The sequence below is a fragment of the Leucopleurus acutus genome (assembly GCF_964270905.1).
Source record: "Leucopleurus acutus genome assembly, chromosome: 2".
NCBI lineage: Eukaryota > Metazoa > Chordata > Mammalia > Artiodactyla > Delphinidae > Leucopleurus > Leucopleurus acutus.
In genome coordinates this window covers 30,200,225-30,216,877 of record NC_139143.1, presented here as the reverse complement: position 1 = coordinate 30,216,877, position 16,653 = coordinate 30,200,225, and the positions used below count along the sequence as shown (strand labels likewise).

At 36.5% G+C, this 16,653-nt stretch overlaps 2 protein-coding genes across 2 annotated transcripts in view; both read left to right on the top strand.

Annotated features, from left to right (window-relative positions):
• Positions 1–16,653, top strand: part of WDR64 (WD repeat domain 64) — a gene marked incomplete at both ends in the record, with an annotated part of 159,241 nt that overhangs the window by 76,796 nt on the left and 65,792 nt on the right. Inside the window, one exon of the mRNA XM_082833645.1 lies at positions 6,961–7,137. Coding sequence (XP_082689771.1) covers positions 6,961–7,137 — 177 coding nt within the window. The remainder of the gene's footprint in view (positions 1–6,960; positions 7,138–16,653) is intronic.
• LOC309958011 (CCR4-NOT transcription complex subunit 4-like) lies at positions 8,649–10,575 on the top strand (the record flags this gene model as incomplete). Its single annotated transcript, XM_082833632.1, has 1 exon — positions 8,649–10,575. Exon 1 carries the CDS (start codon positions 8,923–8,925, stop codon positions 10,573–10,575), a length of 1,653 nt encoding a protein of 550 aa, XP_082689758.1. The 5' UTR covers positions 8,649–8,922.

Genomic DNA, 16,653 nt, shown 5'->3' with positions numbered 1-16,653 from the left:
TGGCATTAGTCTTTCTTATAGCTTACCATTTGTTCAACAGACGGCCTTAGACTGGAATTCTTATTCTTTATTTCCCATCTTCTTACCATCTGGTCCTGACACACACATGCACACCCCCAGCCCCAGCTCATGCAGTGTCATTCGTGTTGCCAACTTTGCTTTTATCAGGGCTTGGTCTACCAACCTACTTTCTCTTTAGAGAGATGAAATAAAACCAAACTCATCTCCAACAACTTAGCCCTCAGAACCTTTAATTGCTGAAATGTTTAAAAAATAAATAAAGAAGTAATAAATAAAACAAGCTCACTTACTCCCTTAAAAAATGGCACTGTAAAAAGGAACTTCTTAGTAATATAGTCTTAAATGCGACAGTGTATTAATTTCCCTGTTTTAAGTTAGTGCAATTGACCATCAAGATACCCTTCCTAACAGACAATGTCTGTTGTTATAAACACTTCTTTTTAAAAACTGCAAAAAGTAGCATGGTGCTGTTCTCACATCAAAATTGCTTTTAGTCCTATTGTAGCATTTTTTACTTTGATTATTTTCCATGTCTCCAGAATTCTATAGATTTAACTTGATGAGGACTGAAAACCCGTCTTATTCATATTTGTATTTTTGCTCTGCCCAGAGTAGGTGCTCACTAAGGACTGAAATGTAAGAAATATAAGAAATCCCTTGTAAGATATACAATAGTAAATCTATGGAGCATTTTAGGGTATTTTTATTAATGTTGGACAGGGGAATTTTACAATAAGGATAATGTTGAAAATACACTTATTATTATTAACATCTTATTATTTACTTATCACTTATTATTATCTGCCAATTTAAAGTAAATATGGTCTGATTTACATACTTTCTAGAATACTTTCATTCACTTGTTTTGTTCAGTGATCATTTACCAAATGTTTACCATGAACCAGAAAGATATCCCCCTTTCACAATGGGACTTACAATTTAATAAGAAAGACTAATGTTGATCCGCCTATTACAAGTGTTATGATTGCTTGCACAAAGTGCTATAGAAATTAATGATGGTGGGTGGTGCCTAACCTAATCTGGGAGTCAGGGAAGATTTCTCTTTCCTCAGATTTCCAATTAAATTCAACACAATTCAAGAAACATTTTGTGTGCTCCACATATGCTACATATTTTTTCTAAATCCCAGGATTCTATATTAGTGAACTAGATTACTCAGACCAATCCTCCACTGAAAACCATTAAAATTTCTGGATAATATATTTTCTAAATCTCCTAACTAGCATTAAAGAGATGACAATATAGTAAGTAAATAGCAGACCAAAATTTTAGTGAAAGTGGAGAATGAGAAAGGTAAATTGAGAACCAAAACACCACTGCTACTTTCATTCTGAGGGCATTTTCCAAAGTAAACTGGGTTCAATTTTTGAAAACTCACCAGATTAGAAGGGGCAAAAGAAGTCAAGGCTCAGGGCCTGTGTAAGGCAAGGAGTTTAATACCAACTCCACAATATGCTGGGACCCAAAATCACACTATCAAGATTAGGGTGAACCAGAAAGAAAAAAGCCAACCTCCTAGGGGCAATCCAGGAAAGCCTGCCCTCACACTGAGCCAAGCAGGGAACAAGGGAGAAGAGTAGGAAAACAAAACAAGATGAGACAAACCCTGTCCCTGAGAAACTGACCACAGGTAGGATCTCATGTGCATTTGCAACCTAGCTTGCCGCCTAGATTTGCAGTACTTAGGTGGTCAAGGAAATCTTAGCTATGAACTTGGTTTAAGGTGATCCAATACTGGTAGTTCCACCAGGCACCTGGCAGAAACAAGCACAAATTAATTCTGGAGGAAGACAACTTCATCTCAGACCATAGGTAACATAATTAAGCTCATAAGGAAACAGGACAACCAAGTTTGGGCACAGAGAGTAACAGAACAACAAAAAAATCCATATACAGCAGAAATGGCATAGCAGATATTTGTGGCAAGAATATACTTTTCAATAAATCGTTTTTGAGCAACTAGATACCCACAGGGAGAGAAAAAAAGAACTCGAATTTTCATGATTTCATGATCTCTAAGACTATTCCTTGTGGATTAATGACTTCAAGACATTAATTGAAAAACAAAACAATATGGTTTTTAGCAGATAATTAAGGGGATTGTTTTTATGAACTCAGGATAAAGAAATATCTTAAATGATATTTTAAAATCACTAGTTATTAAGGAAAAGATTAATATATTTGAATTAATAACATTTCTCCATCAATAGTCACCATAATGAGAGCAAAAAGACAAGAGTAGAATTATAGAAAATATTTGCAACTTGATTAGTATCCAAAGTTCTTAGATAATAAGTAAGATAAACAGTTCAATAGAAAAATGAAAAAAGATAGACACTTCACAAAACAGAAAACACAAAAGGCCAATAAACATGAAAAGCCGCTAAACTTTATTAGTAACTTTAAGTTAGAATTTGAATAGATATAATATACCCAATAGACTGATTTTAAAAGTAAGTCTGAGTTTTAGCAAGGCTGTGGAACAATGTGACTACTCATTCACTGCTAATGTTGGTGTAAATCAGCACCAACTCTTGGGAAATATTTTGGCATTCTTGAGTTACAGGACCTTTTATTCAGTCTATATGTAACTTCACCGTCTTGAAGTGACAGTGTTACCAATGAGCAGTCCAAAGCTTCTCTGTGTCTTCCTATGTAAGCAACTTATTCTTTCTCTCTGCAAATTTGTAAGATGTTTTCTTTGTCTTGAAGTTTAAAGTCTATGCCTATGTGTATATCTTTTCCCATCAATTCCACAGGAGACTTTCAATCTGAAGTCCTAGGTATTTCTTCCAGCTCAGGGGATTTTTTGAATTATTATTTGTGTATTAGATGTCTCTTTGGCATCTGTTTTTTTTTCTAATTCAGGAACCCATACTATTTGCATATTAGGTCTTCTGAATCTGTCCTCCAAATCTCTTATATTTTCCTCTGTGTTTTTGTTTCATTTTAGTTTTGCTAACTGTTTTGAAGTATTTTCTCTACTGCTAGACTATTAGTTCAAGTTTCAGACAGGTGTTGATTCTCCTTCAGCTCATTAACCAAATTCTTAAATTTTTTTGTTGTTGTTTTTTGTTTTTGTGGTATGCGGGCCTCTCACTGTTGTGGCCTCTCCCGTTGTGGAGCACAGGCTCTGGATGCGCAGACTCAGCGGCCATGGCTCATGGGCCTAGCTGCTCCGCAGCATGTGGGATCTTCCCGGACTGGGGCATGAACCCGTGTCCCCTGCATCGGCAGGTGGACTCTTAACCACTGTGCCACCAGGGAAGCCCCCAAATTCTTAAATTTGAAGATCACGTTGTGTTGGTTTTTGTTTCTGTTTTGAACTCCCTTAAGTACTGTTCAGTTTTGCTCAAGTTATCATACTTCCCAGCAGTTCTAGTTAGTCTGGGATCTGTTCTGCATGTTTTGTCTGTTCTACTCTCTAGATTCTAGGCCTACTGAACTACATTTCTTTTTCTGCTCACTGGGGTTTGGCTACTAGAAAATTGCATGATGTGATAATCCCAAAGGGTGGGATGTACAGCCATGGTGTTCTTGAGGGCTGGGGTTTAGCAGTCCCCACAACAGTCCCCTGTCGAGGCACTGGCAATAAGCTTTTCTGAAGCCCATTCTCTTCTCACTCTCCCAATTTCTAAAGTACAGAAGGCTTAGTCCACCTGTTCAGCTACTCCTCTACTTCCTTGGAAGAAAGGGAAACTAGGCATAAGCCATGCCACACATTGTCCCCTCCACACACACCTCTGGGGATTTAAGCATATTTGCAGATGAACCACCATGCTTAAATCCCATCCCAGGAGTCTCCCCCTGAATAAGGGTTCCCAGGCTTTTATTCAGCCCAGGGCGGAACAGGCCCATGATAACTTTCTTTCCCCAAACTCTAAACCCCATTTCTCTGCTTGTCCCCAGAAACTGTTGAGGGCAGGAAGGTTGTTCTTCCTGACATTGAAGCTGGGAGTAGAGTGGAGAAAAGATGAAACAAACCTCTATCTTCCAAGACTCTCAGCTGCATTAAACAAACAAACAAACAAAACAAAAAATTCTTCAGGTATCACATTCAGTTATTCAGGAAACATTGCTAATGCATTATGAAGTAAAGTAGAGTCCCCATAAGTTTTATGTACTTCTTTTTAATGTCTTCAAACCAGTTTTTAATGGTTTAAAATGTCATGTCTCTCTTGTACTTATATTCTTAGTTTTCTTTTCTCAAGTCTCAGAAAAATGCTTGTGCAGTTGCCTGATCTCTTCACAAATCACCGCTATACTAGTTTTTCTGGGCAAGGTCCTTTAGTCATGTAATGGAAGGGCAGATTTTAAATTGACTGACCCACTGATAAAACTTCATAGACCACAGAGAAGAAAACAGTATAGTTTTTCATATCTCAGTTTTAAGAGGATAAAATTGTATTGAGTACATAAAAATTTTAGTAAATTTGGTATAAATTTGCCCCAAAACCCTTTTTGACAAAACCATAGGTTGATTAGAAATTACTGTTCTAACATTATGAACAAAGCACTATGGGAGTTCAGAGATTTTTATTAATCCCCCCCCAAATAGTTCAAATTCTAAAACCCCACTTATTTCTTTTTATTTGATCTTCCTTCCTATCCACATTACTTTGTGTGTCTACTCATATAGCTCTATTTGTGAGTCCCTTAAAGCAAAAGACCTTTCTTTGTGAAGCAATTAGCATAATACATGCCCTTAGCATTATGTGAACTGCTGTTTTTCTGGGGCACCAATTCCTAAAGGCCTATCTGCCAATACCTATCTGAGATAAAAAGTTTCACCAATTAGAGATGAAATGAATAAAATAAGAATAATTTTTCATAAACCTAATTTTACTTCAAAAATTATAAGATTTTATCTTTTTTACTTTTTCTATTAAAATAGCCTTTCTTTTCATAAAATGATGATAATAGAGTTTTCTCTCTCCTTTCCCCCATGTCCTTTCCTAGCAAAATTAAATGTTAGTAACTCTAAATCAATCTTTTAAAATATTTTTAAAATTTAGTGCTCTATGAATTCAGAAAGTCTGATAACCACCTTCCTAAGTGGTTCAGTTGAAACCAGCTAAACTTATTAAAACCACTGTAGCCAATTCATCCCATCAAGGGGGCCCATGACCCTAAATAAGCTATTACTCAGTATATCAATATCAGATCACTATTTGGATATTGCTGAGATTACTTCTACTCCCACAATGGTGCAAATGCTAACCAAAGAATCAACTAGTATGTGGGAGTACCACTGGCTCATACTTTTGAATTAACATAGATATGAGATAACAGAGATATTAGATCTACTCCTAGAATCATAAAGTTTTTTTTAAAAAATGGAAGGACTTTTATCCATTAACTAAGGATATAAGGCCCCATAAAGTTATACACTTTGCCCAAGTTCTCACTAGAACTAAGACTAGAAACACATTGTCATCATGCCTAGACCAATATTCTCCCCACTTTACCACAGCTGATTTGCAACCAAGGAAGATCCCTGCTCTGCTCACAGAATAACCAATCTTCAAAAATTGGCCTTTATTTCCATATAAAAATGGAAAATTCTAAAGCTAAGAGCATCTCATGAATAATAACCAATTAGAAAACAGAATAAATAAATACAACAGCAAACAAAAATCTAAGGTACCTAAAATAAATCTAACAATAACATACAAGATTTTTGTGTGGGGGTGTGGGAAATCTTAAAGGACATAGAAACACCCTGAATAAATGGAGATATACCATATTCATGGATGGGATATCACAAAGATATCTTTACTACAGTAAAATTAAAAACAAACATTTGCCTTAAAAAACAAAGCAGAAGGACAAGTCACAGACTGAGAAAAGACCACTGCACCCCAGGTAACTGAGAAAAGATTAGGAACCAGAATACCAAAAGAAGCTCCACAAATCCAAAAGAAAAAGAAACAGCCCAACAGAAAAATAGACAAAGGACAGATAAGAAAGCTGGATGCCTCACAAATACATGAAAAAAAAAAAGTTCAACTTACTAAATTAGAAAAATGTGATTAATGTAATTAACAAATTTTAAAATTAATTTTTAAATGTCCTATTTTAAGCCCATCAGACAGTCAAAAATAATTATTTAAAAATCAAGTAAAACGAGTTTTTGGCAAGAATGTGAAGAAAGGAGAGCTTCTATTTACTCCTGGTGAAAGTGGAAATGGATGCTACCTTGAAGAGCCACTTGGCAATACCTAGTGAAGTTGATGGTGTGCATATCTTACAACTTGGTAATTCTACACCAGGCACATGCTCAAGAAAATATGGCACCTGTCCATAAAAAAACGCAGTGAAAAATTGGCAACAACCGGAACACTCATCAGTAAGAGAATGGATAAGTAAATTATAGTGGATTCATACAATACTATAAAGCAGTTAAAAATAAATGAACTAGAGCTCCATGTAATAACTTGTATAAATCTCAAAAATATAATATTAAGTGAAACAAACAAGTTGAAGCAGAATCCATACAGTTTGATAACATTTATAAAAAGTTAGAAGCCTGGAAGCAATATCATGTAATATATATTGGGTTGGCCAGAAAGATGTTAAGATGCTACGGAAAATCCCAAACGAACTTTTTGGCCTACCCAATATATATGACTAAAACCTGAATATGGGGTGTGTGTGTGTGTGTGTGTGTGTGTGTGTGTGTGTGTGTGTGTGTGTATAAACTTTCATGACTAAAACCATATTCAGGTTACTTGTTACCTCTGGAGAGTAAAGAAGAAAGAGGAATTATATTAGGGAGGGATAGATGGTGCTTAAGATATGATAAAGCTGAGTGGTGGGTATATCACTGTTTGCTCTATTTTTCTCTATATCTTTAAAACAGCTCAAAATAAAACAGTTAATTGAACTTTTCATGTACTCACTGGATTTCTCTTAAAGGGTAAGGAAGATGATATTTACCTTGCGGTGATATGGGAGCTGCCTGATGTTGTGCCTGTCCTACAAAATGGGAATCGTATTGTGCATCTAAGGATGTCTGCTAAAGATAGGAGTATGGCTATTCCTTTCCCAGATGTGGAGTTGATAGTGGAGAAAAACTTTTCTCAATATGTTGATGTAAGTTTTTTCTTGATTTGTTTTCCTTTTTATTATGAACATTTACAAACATATATAAAAGTAGAGAAAATAATACAATGAACTTTTATGTATTATCACCCAGCTTCAAAAATTATCTATGCATGGCCAAACTTATTTCTCGTTATTCCTACCACTTTCCCATGACCACTGTCAATGGATGGATTATTCTGAAGCAAATCCCAGACATTGTGTAATTTCATCCCTAAATATTTCAGTATGTATCTCTGAATGGTAATGACTCAAAAACAAAACAAAACAATGGTACCATTATTTTCTAAAATAATTTACAAGAGGTCTTTAATATAATCACATCACATTTTTCAGTTTTCCCAGATTTTATCATACATTTGTATTTCTTACAGTTTGTTTCAGCCAGAATCTAATCAAGGCCCATTTGTTGCATTTGGTTGATGTCTCTTCAGTCTTTTTTAATATATAATTATCTTTCCATATCTCTTTTTTTCCCCTTGCAAATTATATCTTGAAGATACTGGACAATTGGTACCTGGTTTCTCATTTTCCAGATTTTGCTGATTGCACACTTGTGGTGAATTTAAAAAGTTCTTCTTTACTTCCTTTAACCTGGTAGTTATATCTGGTGCATGTAGCTTTGATTAAAAAAAAAAATAAGACTCTATAGTACATGGAGGTCACTACAGTACATGATGTCATGTACTTCCATCAAAATTCACATAATACTGGTTCTCTTTTTTTGGATCAGCCATTGATGACCACTACCTAGGTTTATTATTTCATTCAGAGTTGCCATCTTAACATTCTGATTCATTTATTAGCTGGAATGTGTCTTTAAAGAAAAACTGTTATCACTGGTTTGCAGGGCAGAAATAGAGACACAGATGTAGAGAACAAACGTATGGACACCAAAGGAGAAAAGTGTGGGGGGATGGTGGTGGTGGGATGAATTGGGAGATTGGGATTGACATATATACACTAATATGTGTAAAATGGATAATTAATAAGAACCTGCTGTATAAAAAAAATAAATAAAATTCAAAAAAGAAAAAAGAAAAACTATTATCAACTATTTGGTTACACTGAGGTACAGTTCAGACAGGAAATCAAAGTAACTGATTGATTCTTTCCTTACATTTATCAGTTTTCAAAATAAGAAATTGGGTTCCTTAGCATCCTCCAAAAAAGTGGTCAATGGATTTTATTTGTTTAGTATCATTATCAAATCATAAATTTAAATATTCTTGATTTGTTTCAGTCTATTGCATTATTAATTAATTCTCAAATCATCCCATCTCAAGCTAGTTGGACACTTTTCAGGCTTTTGAGCTCTTTTAACATGACTCTAGTAGTTCTGGATAGCTTCCAGGTGTGACAAGTTTCCAGGCGTATTTTGTTAATTTCTTGTTCCAGATCTACAATCCACCATTTTACCAAGAAATCCTAATTCTTTTAGTGAGATTAATCATTAAAATAGTATTAAGGGGAGGAGTCTTACCCTAATGTAAGATGGTGGCCCGTCTGGCTGTGGAACCCACCGAAAGCTGAGAGTCTCTCTCTCAGCCGTAAAGGTCGGACTCGCTGAAGCAATCAGGCCCGTTTCTGAAGAGTTTTTTCCCCGACACTCGTTCAGTGGTCTCTTGTGAGGACGCGGCAACGCGTGGAATCGGATAAGGGAAAAGCGAGGCAAGGCAGGCGGGTCTTCGAAGTTCTACAGTTTAGTTCCTAGCGCTGAACCTCCTTCTCCCTTAAATTATTATAAACTTTTGCTGCTGTTTAATAAACGTGAAGATGTCTCGCAGTCCTGATGTGAAGGAAGACCCTGTGGAATGTCCTCTTTGCATGGAGCCCTTGGAGATAGATGATATCAACTTTTTCCCTTGCACCTGTGGCTACCAGATTTGCCGATTTTGTTGGCATCGAATTCGCACTGATGAAAATGGGCTTTGTCCTGCATGCAGAAAGCCATATCCAGAAGACCCAGCAGTTTATAAACCACTCTCCCAGGAAGAACTGCAAAGGATAAAGAATGAGAAAAAACAGAAACAAAATGAGAGAAAACAGAAAATATCAGAAAATCGCAAACATTTGGCTAGTGTACGTGTTGTACAAAAAAACCTCGTCTTTGTTGTAGGTCTGTCTCAGCGCCTAGCAGACCCAGAGGTTTTAAAACGACCAGAATATTTTGGGAAGTTTGGTAAAATACATAAAGTTGTCATCAATAATAGCACATCATATGCAGGCTCACAGGGTCCAAGCGCCAGTGCTTACGTAACCTATATCCGGTCGGAAGATGCTCTCAGAGCTATACAGTGTGTCAACAATGTGGTGGTAGATGGCAGAACACTTAAGGCAGCTCTAGGTACAACAAAATACTGCAGTTACTTCTTAAAGAATATGCAGTGTCCAAAGCCTGACTGCATGTACCTACATGAATTGGGGGACGAGGCGGCCAGCTTCACAAAAGAGGAAATGCAGGCGGGTAAACACCAAGAATATGAACAGAAGCTACTTCAAGAATTATATAAATTAAACCCCAATTTTCTTCGGCTGTCTACGGGTTCAGTTGATAAGAATAGGAACAAAGTGACACCACTGCAGAGGTATGATACCCCCATTGACAAACCTTCCGATTCTCTCAGCATAGGGAATGGTGATAATTCCCAGCAGATATCTAACAGTGATACACCTTCACCACCACCTGGTTTATCAAAATCCAATCCAGTCATCCCCATCAGTTCATCCAATCACAGTGCACGGTCTCCTTTTGAAGGGGCAGTAACTGAGTCACAGTCATTATTCTCAGACAATTTTCGCCATCCCAACCCTATCCCAAGTGGGCTTCCTCCTTTCCCCAGTTCCCCACAGGCATCCAGTGACTGGCCTACAGCACCAGAACCACAGAGCCTCTTCACATCAGAAACAATCCCAGTATCGTCTTCTACAGACTGGCAAGCAGCATTTGGCTTTGGTTCTTCTAAACAACCAGAGGATGACTTGGGTTTTGATCCCTTTGATGTCACTCGAAAAGCCTTAGCAGACCTGATTGAAAAGGAACTGTCAGTCCAAGACCAACCTTCCCTTTCGCCTACATCTCTTCAGAACTCCTCTTCACACACTACAACCGCCAAAGGTCCGGGCTCTGGATTCCTGCATCCTGCTGCACCTGCAAATGCCAACTCGAGTCTCAATAGTACCTTTTCAGTCTTGCCACAGAGGTTCCCTCAATTTCAGCAGCACCGAGCGGTTTATAATTCATTCAGTTTTCCAGGCCAGGCAGCCCGCTATCCTTGGATGGCCTTTCCACGCAATAGCATCATGCACTTGAACCACACAGCAAATCCCACCTCAAATAGTAATTTCTTGGACTTGAATCTCCCGCCACAGCACAACACAGGTCTGGGAGGGATCCCTATAGCAGGTAGGTTCATTTATAGCCTTTGAGAATTTGTGAATAACTCATGCCTTCAGGTTGTTGGGTGGGTAGGGAGGGAACTTTTGAATAACAGAAAGTATTTATCATCAGTCTTGGAAATTTCAATGGGAAAAACTATCATAATCTAAAAAAATTTTAATTGGATGGATGCCTTGTAATAGTGAGCTTTATAAGGATGGTGGAGTATTATACCTAGTTATTGCTTGGAAACATTTTACTTAATAGAATAGTTACCAGACTTTCTTATGGCATATAAATGCAAAAAGACAAAGAAAAAAGAAGGGCTCTGAAATTATGGTGCCATAAAGTCCAACACCATGGTAAAAATTCTGATTATACATTCTAAAAGTAAACTGGTTCAAAAAAATTTTTTAGAGATGGTAATTAGTGAGAGCATGAGGGATAAAGCCACTCTCTTAACTCCTTTTGACAACTTATTTTGACTGATAGACACGTACAAACACACACACACACACACACACACACACACACACACATCAAAACTGTGCTATATGTTAATAAAGGACTTAATATTTGAAAAAAAAATAGTATTAAGAAACTACAAACTGAGTTTTAGAGATGCTTATTGTCACTAGATTGATCCTTGTTTTTAGAACTTTTCAATGGACAGAACTAGGAAAAAAATTTAAGAGAAAATACATCTTTAGCTTGTACTGATATTCCCATTCAGATTTAAAATAATATGGCATTACTGATTTTATTTTTGTTATCTTTTTCTCTCACAGAAAATCTCTGTTTCTAATGACATTAACATAATTACTTACTTGCTTTATCCTATTATTTATATAATGTATCTTATATAATATATAGGGTTTTATGTCATATTATATTGTATTATAGTACATTATATTATAGTATGTTAGATTATAGTTTTGGAAAAAAATAAAATAACTAGAAATATGGTAGCTGAAACAATTATCTTATCTTTGTAGTTTCTGTCCTTAGAGTACATATCTCTTGGAATATGCAATCAAATTACTATGTTTTAAAATTATTTGAAATAATTTCTTGTGCCACCAACTCTATACACAACAAAGTTTATTGCATTTTTAATGTATTGTTTTTTTTGTTTGTTTTTTTTTTAACATCTTTATTGGAGTATAATTGCTTTACAATGGTATGTTAGTTTCAGCTTCACAACAAAATGAATCAGTTATATATATACATATATTCCCATATCTCTTCCCGCTTGCGTCTCCCTCCCTCCCACCCTCCCTATCCCACCCCTCCAGGCGGTCACAAAGCACCGAGCTGATCTCCCTGTGCTATGCGGCTGCTTCCCACTAGCTATCTACCTTACGTTTGGTAGTGTATATATGTCCATGCCTCTTTATCGCTTTGTCACCGTTTACCCTTCCCCCTCCCCATAGCCTCAAGTCCATTCTCTAGTAAGTCTGTGTCTTTATTCCTGTTTCACCCCTAGGTTTTTCATGACATTTTTTTTTTAAATTCCATATATATGTGTTAGCATACGGTATTTGTCTCTCTCTTTCTGACTTACTTCACTCTGTATGACAGACTCTAGGTCTATCCACCTCATTACAAATAGCTCAATTTCGTCTCTTTTTATGGCTGAGTAATATTCCATTGTATATATGTGCCACATCTTCTTTATCCATTCATCCGATGATGGACACTTAGGTTGTTTCCATCTCTGGGCTATTGTAAATAGAGCTGCAATGAACATTTTGGTACATGACTCTTTTTGAATTATGGTTTTCTCAGGGTATATGCCCAGTAGTGGGATTGCTGGGTCATATGGTAGTTCTATTTGTAGCTTTTTAAGGAACCTCCATACTGTTCTCCACAGTGGCTGTATCAATTTACATTCCCACCAACAGTGTAAGAGGGTTCCCTTTTCTCCACACCCTCTCCAGCATTTATTGTTTCTAGATTTTTTGATGATGGCCATTCTGACTGGTGTGAGATGATATCTCATTGTAGTTTTGATTTGCATTTCTCTCATGATTAGTGATGTTGAGCATTCTTTCATGTGTTTGTTGGCACTCTGTATATCTTCTTTGGAGAAATGTCTATTTAGGTCTTCTGCCCATTTTTGGATTGGGTTGTTTGTTTTTTTGTTATTAAGCTGCATGAGCTGCTTATAAATTTTGGAGATCAATCCTTTGTCAGTTGCTTCATTTGCAAATATTTTCTCCCATTCTGAGGGTTGTCTTTTGGTCTTCTTTATGGTTTCCTTTGCTGCGCAAAAGCTTTTAAGTTTCATTAGGTCCCATTTGTTTACTCTTGTTTTTATTTCCATTTCTCTAGGAGGTGGATCAAAAAGGACCTTGCTGTGATTTATGTCATAGAGTGTTCTGCCTATGTTTTCCTCTAAGAGTTTGATAGTTTCTGGCCTTACATTTAGGTCTTTAATCCATTTTGAGCTTATTTTTGTGTACGGTGTTAGGGAGTGATCTAATTTCATACTTTTACATGTAGCTGTCCAGTTTTCCCAGCACCACTTATTGAATAGGCTGTCCTTTCTCCACTGTACATTTCTGCCTCCTTTGTCAAAGATAAGGTGACCATATGTGCGTGGGTTTATCTCTGGGCTTTCTATCCTGTTCCATTGATCTATCTTTCTGTTTTTGTGCCAGTACCATACCGTCTTGATAACTGTAGCTTTGTAGTATAGTCTGAAGTCTGGGAGCCTGATTCCTCCAGTTCCTTCTTTCGTTCTCAAGATTGCTTTGGCTATTCGGGGTCTTTTGTGTTTCCATACAAATTGCAAAATTTTTTGTTCTAGTTCTGTGAAAAATGCCAGTGGTAGTTTGATAGGGATTGCATTGAATCTATAGATTGCTTTCGGTAGTAGAGTCATTTTCACAATGTTGATTCTTCCAATCCAAGAACATGGTATATCTCTCCATCTATTTGTATCATCTTTAATTTCTTTCATCAGTGTCTTATAATTTTCTGCATACAGATCTTTTGTCTCCTTAGGTAGGTTTATTCCTAGATATTTTATTCTTTTTGTTGCAATGGTAAATGGGAGTGTTTTCTTGATTTCACTTTCAGATTTTTCATCATTAGTATATAGGAATGCCAGAGATTTCTGTGTATTAATTTTGTATCCTGCCACTTTACCAAATTCATTGATTAGCTCTAGTAGTTTTCTGGTAGCATCTTTAGGGTTCTCTATGTGTAGGATCATGTCATCTGCAAACAGTGACAGCTTTACTTCTTCTTTTCCGATTTGGATTCCTTTTATTTCCTTTTCTTCTCTGATTGCTGTGGCTAAAACTTCCAAAACTATGTTGAATAAGAGTGGTGAGAGTGGGCAACCTTGTCTTGTTCCTGATCTTAGTGGAAATGCTTTCAGTTTTTCACCATTGAGGATGATGTTTGCTGTGGGCTTGTCATATATGGCCTTTATTATGTTGAGGAAAGTTCCCTCTATGCCTACTTTCTGCAGGGTTTTTATCATAAATGGGTGTTGAATTTTGTCAAAAGCTTTCTCTGCATCTATTGAGATGATCATATGGTTTTTCTCCTTCAGTTTGTTAATATGGTTTATCACATTGATAGATTTGCGTATATTGAAGAATCCTTGCATTCCTGGAATAAACCCCACTTGATCATGGTGTATGATCTTTTTAATGTGCTGTTGGATTCTGTTTGCTAGTATTTTGTTGAGGATTTTTGCATCTATGTTCATCAGTGATATTGGCCTGTAGTTTTCTTTCTTTGTGACATCCTTGTCTGGTTTTGGTATCAAGGTGATGGTGGCCTCGTAGAAGGAGTTTGGGAGTGGTCCTCCCTCTGCTATATTTTGGAAGAGTTTGAGAAGGATAGGTGTTAGCTCTTCTCTAAATATTTGATAGAATTCGCCTGTGAAGCCATCTGGTCCTGGGCTTTTCTTTGTTGGAAGATTTTTAATCACAGTTTCAATTTCAGTGCTTGTGATTGGTCTGTTCATATTTTCTATTTCTTCCTGATTCAGTCTTGGCAGGTTGTGCCTTTCTAAGAATTTGTCCATTTCTTCCAGATTGTCCATTTTATTGGCATAGAGTTGCTTGTAGTAATCTCTCATGATCTCTTTTATCTCTGCAGTGTCAGTTGTTACCTCTCCTTTTTCATTTCTAATTCTATTGATTTGGGTCTTCTCCCTTTTTTTCTTGATGAGTCTGGCTAGTGGTTTATCAATTTTGTTTATCTTCTCAAAGAACCAGCTTTTAGTTTTATTGATCTTTGCTATTGTTTCCTTCATTTCTTTTTCATTTATTTCTGATCTGATTTTTATGATTTCTTTCCTTCTGCTAGCTTTGGGGTTTTTTTGTTCTTCTTTCTCTAATTGCTTGAGGTGCAAGGTTAGGTTGTTTATTCGAGATGCTTCCTGCTTCTTAAGGTGGGCTTGTATTGCTATAAACTTCCCCCTTAGAACTGCTTTTGCTGCATCCCACAGGTTTTGGGTCGTTGTGTCTCCATTGTCATTTGTTTCTAGGTATTTTTTGATTTCCTCTTTGATTTCTTCAGTGATATCTTCATTATTAAGTAGTGTATTGTTTAGCCTCCATGTGTTTGTATTTTTTACAGATCTTTTCCTGTAATTGATATCTAGTCTCATGGCGTTGTGGTCAGAAAAGATATTTGATACAATTTCAATTTTCTTAAATTTACCAAGGCTTGATTTGTGACCCAAGATATGATCTATCCTGGAGAATGTTCCATGAGCACTTGAGAAAAATGTGTATTCTGTTGTTTTTGGATGGAATGTCCTATAAATATCAATTAACTCCATCTCATTTAATGTATCATTTAAAGCTTGTGTTTCCTTATTTATTTTCATTTTGGATGATCTGTCCATTGGTGAAAGTGGGGTGTTAAAGTCCCCTACTATGAATGTGTTACTGTCGATTTCCCCTTTTATGGTTGTCAGTATTTGCCTTATGTATTGAGGTGCACCTATGTTGGGTGCATAAATATTTACAATTGTTATATCTTCCTCTTGGATTGATCCCTTGATCATTATGTAGTGTCCTTCTTTGTCTCTTCTAATAGTCTTTGTTTTAAAGTCTATTTTGTCTGATATGAGAATTGCTACTCCAGCTTTCTTTTGGTTTCCACTTGCATGAAATACCTTTTTCCATCCCCTTACTTTCAGTCTGTATGTGTCTCTAGGTCTGAAGTGGGTCTCTTGTAGACAGCAAATATATGGGTCTTGTTTTTGTATCCATTCAGCCAATCTGTGTCTTTTGGTGGGAGCATTTAGTCCATTTACATTTAAGGTAATTATCGATATGTGTGTTCCTATTCCCATTTTCTTCATTGTTTTGGGTTTGTTATTGTAGGTCCTTTCCTTCTTTTGTGTTTCTTGCCTAGAGAAGTTCCTTTAGCAGTTGTTGTAGAGGTGGTTTGGTGGTGCTGAACTCTCTCAGCTTTTGCTTGTCTGTAAAGGTTTTAATTTCTCCATCAAATCTGAATGAGATCCTTGCTGGGTAGAGTAATCTTGGTTGCAGGTTTTTCTCCTTCAACACTTTCAATATGTCCTGCCACTCCCTTCTGGCTTGCAGAGTTTCTGCTGAAAGATCAGCTGTTAACCTTATGGGGATTCCCTTGTGTGTTATTTGTTGTTTTTCCCTTGCTGCTTTTAATATGTTTTCTTTGTATTTAATTTTTGACAGTTTGATTAATATGTGTCTTGGCGTATTTCTCCTTGGATTTATCCTGTATGGGACTCTCTGTGCTTCCTGGACTTGATTAACTATTTCCTTTCCCATATTAGGGAAGTTTTCAACTATAATCTCTTCAAATATTTTCTCAGTCCCTTTCTTTTTCTCTTCTTCTTCTGGAACCCCTATAATTCGAATGTTGGTGCGTTTAATGTTGTCCCAGAGGTCTCTGAGACTGTCCTCAGTTCTTTTCATTCTTTTTTCTTTATTCTGCTCTGCAGTAGTTATTTCCACTATTTTATCTTCCAGGTCACTTATCCGTTCTTCTGCCTCAGTTATTCTGCTATTGATCCCATCTAGAGTACTTTTAATTTCATTTATTGTGTTGTTCATCGTTGCTTGTTTCATCTTTAGTTCTTCTAGGTCCTTGTTAACTGATTCTTGCAATTT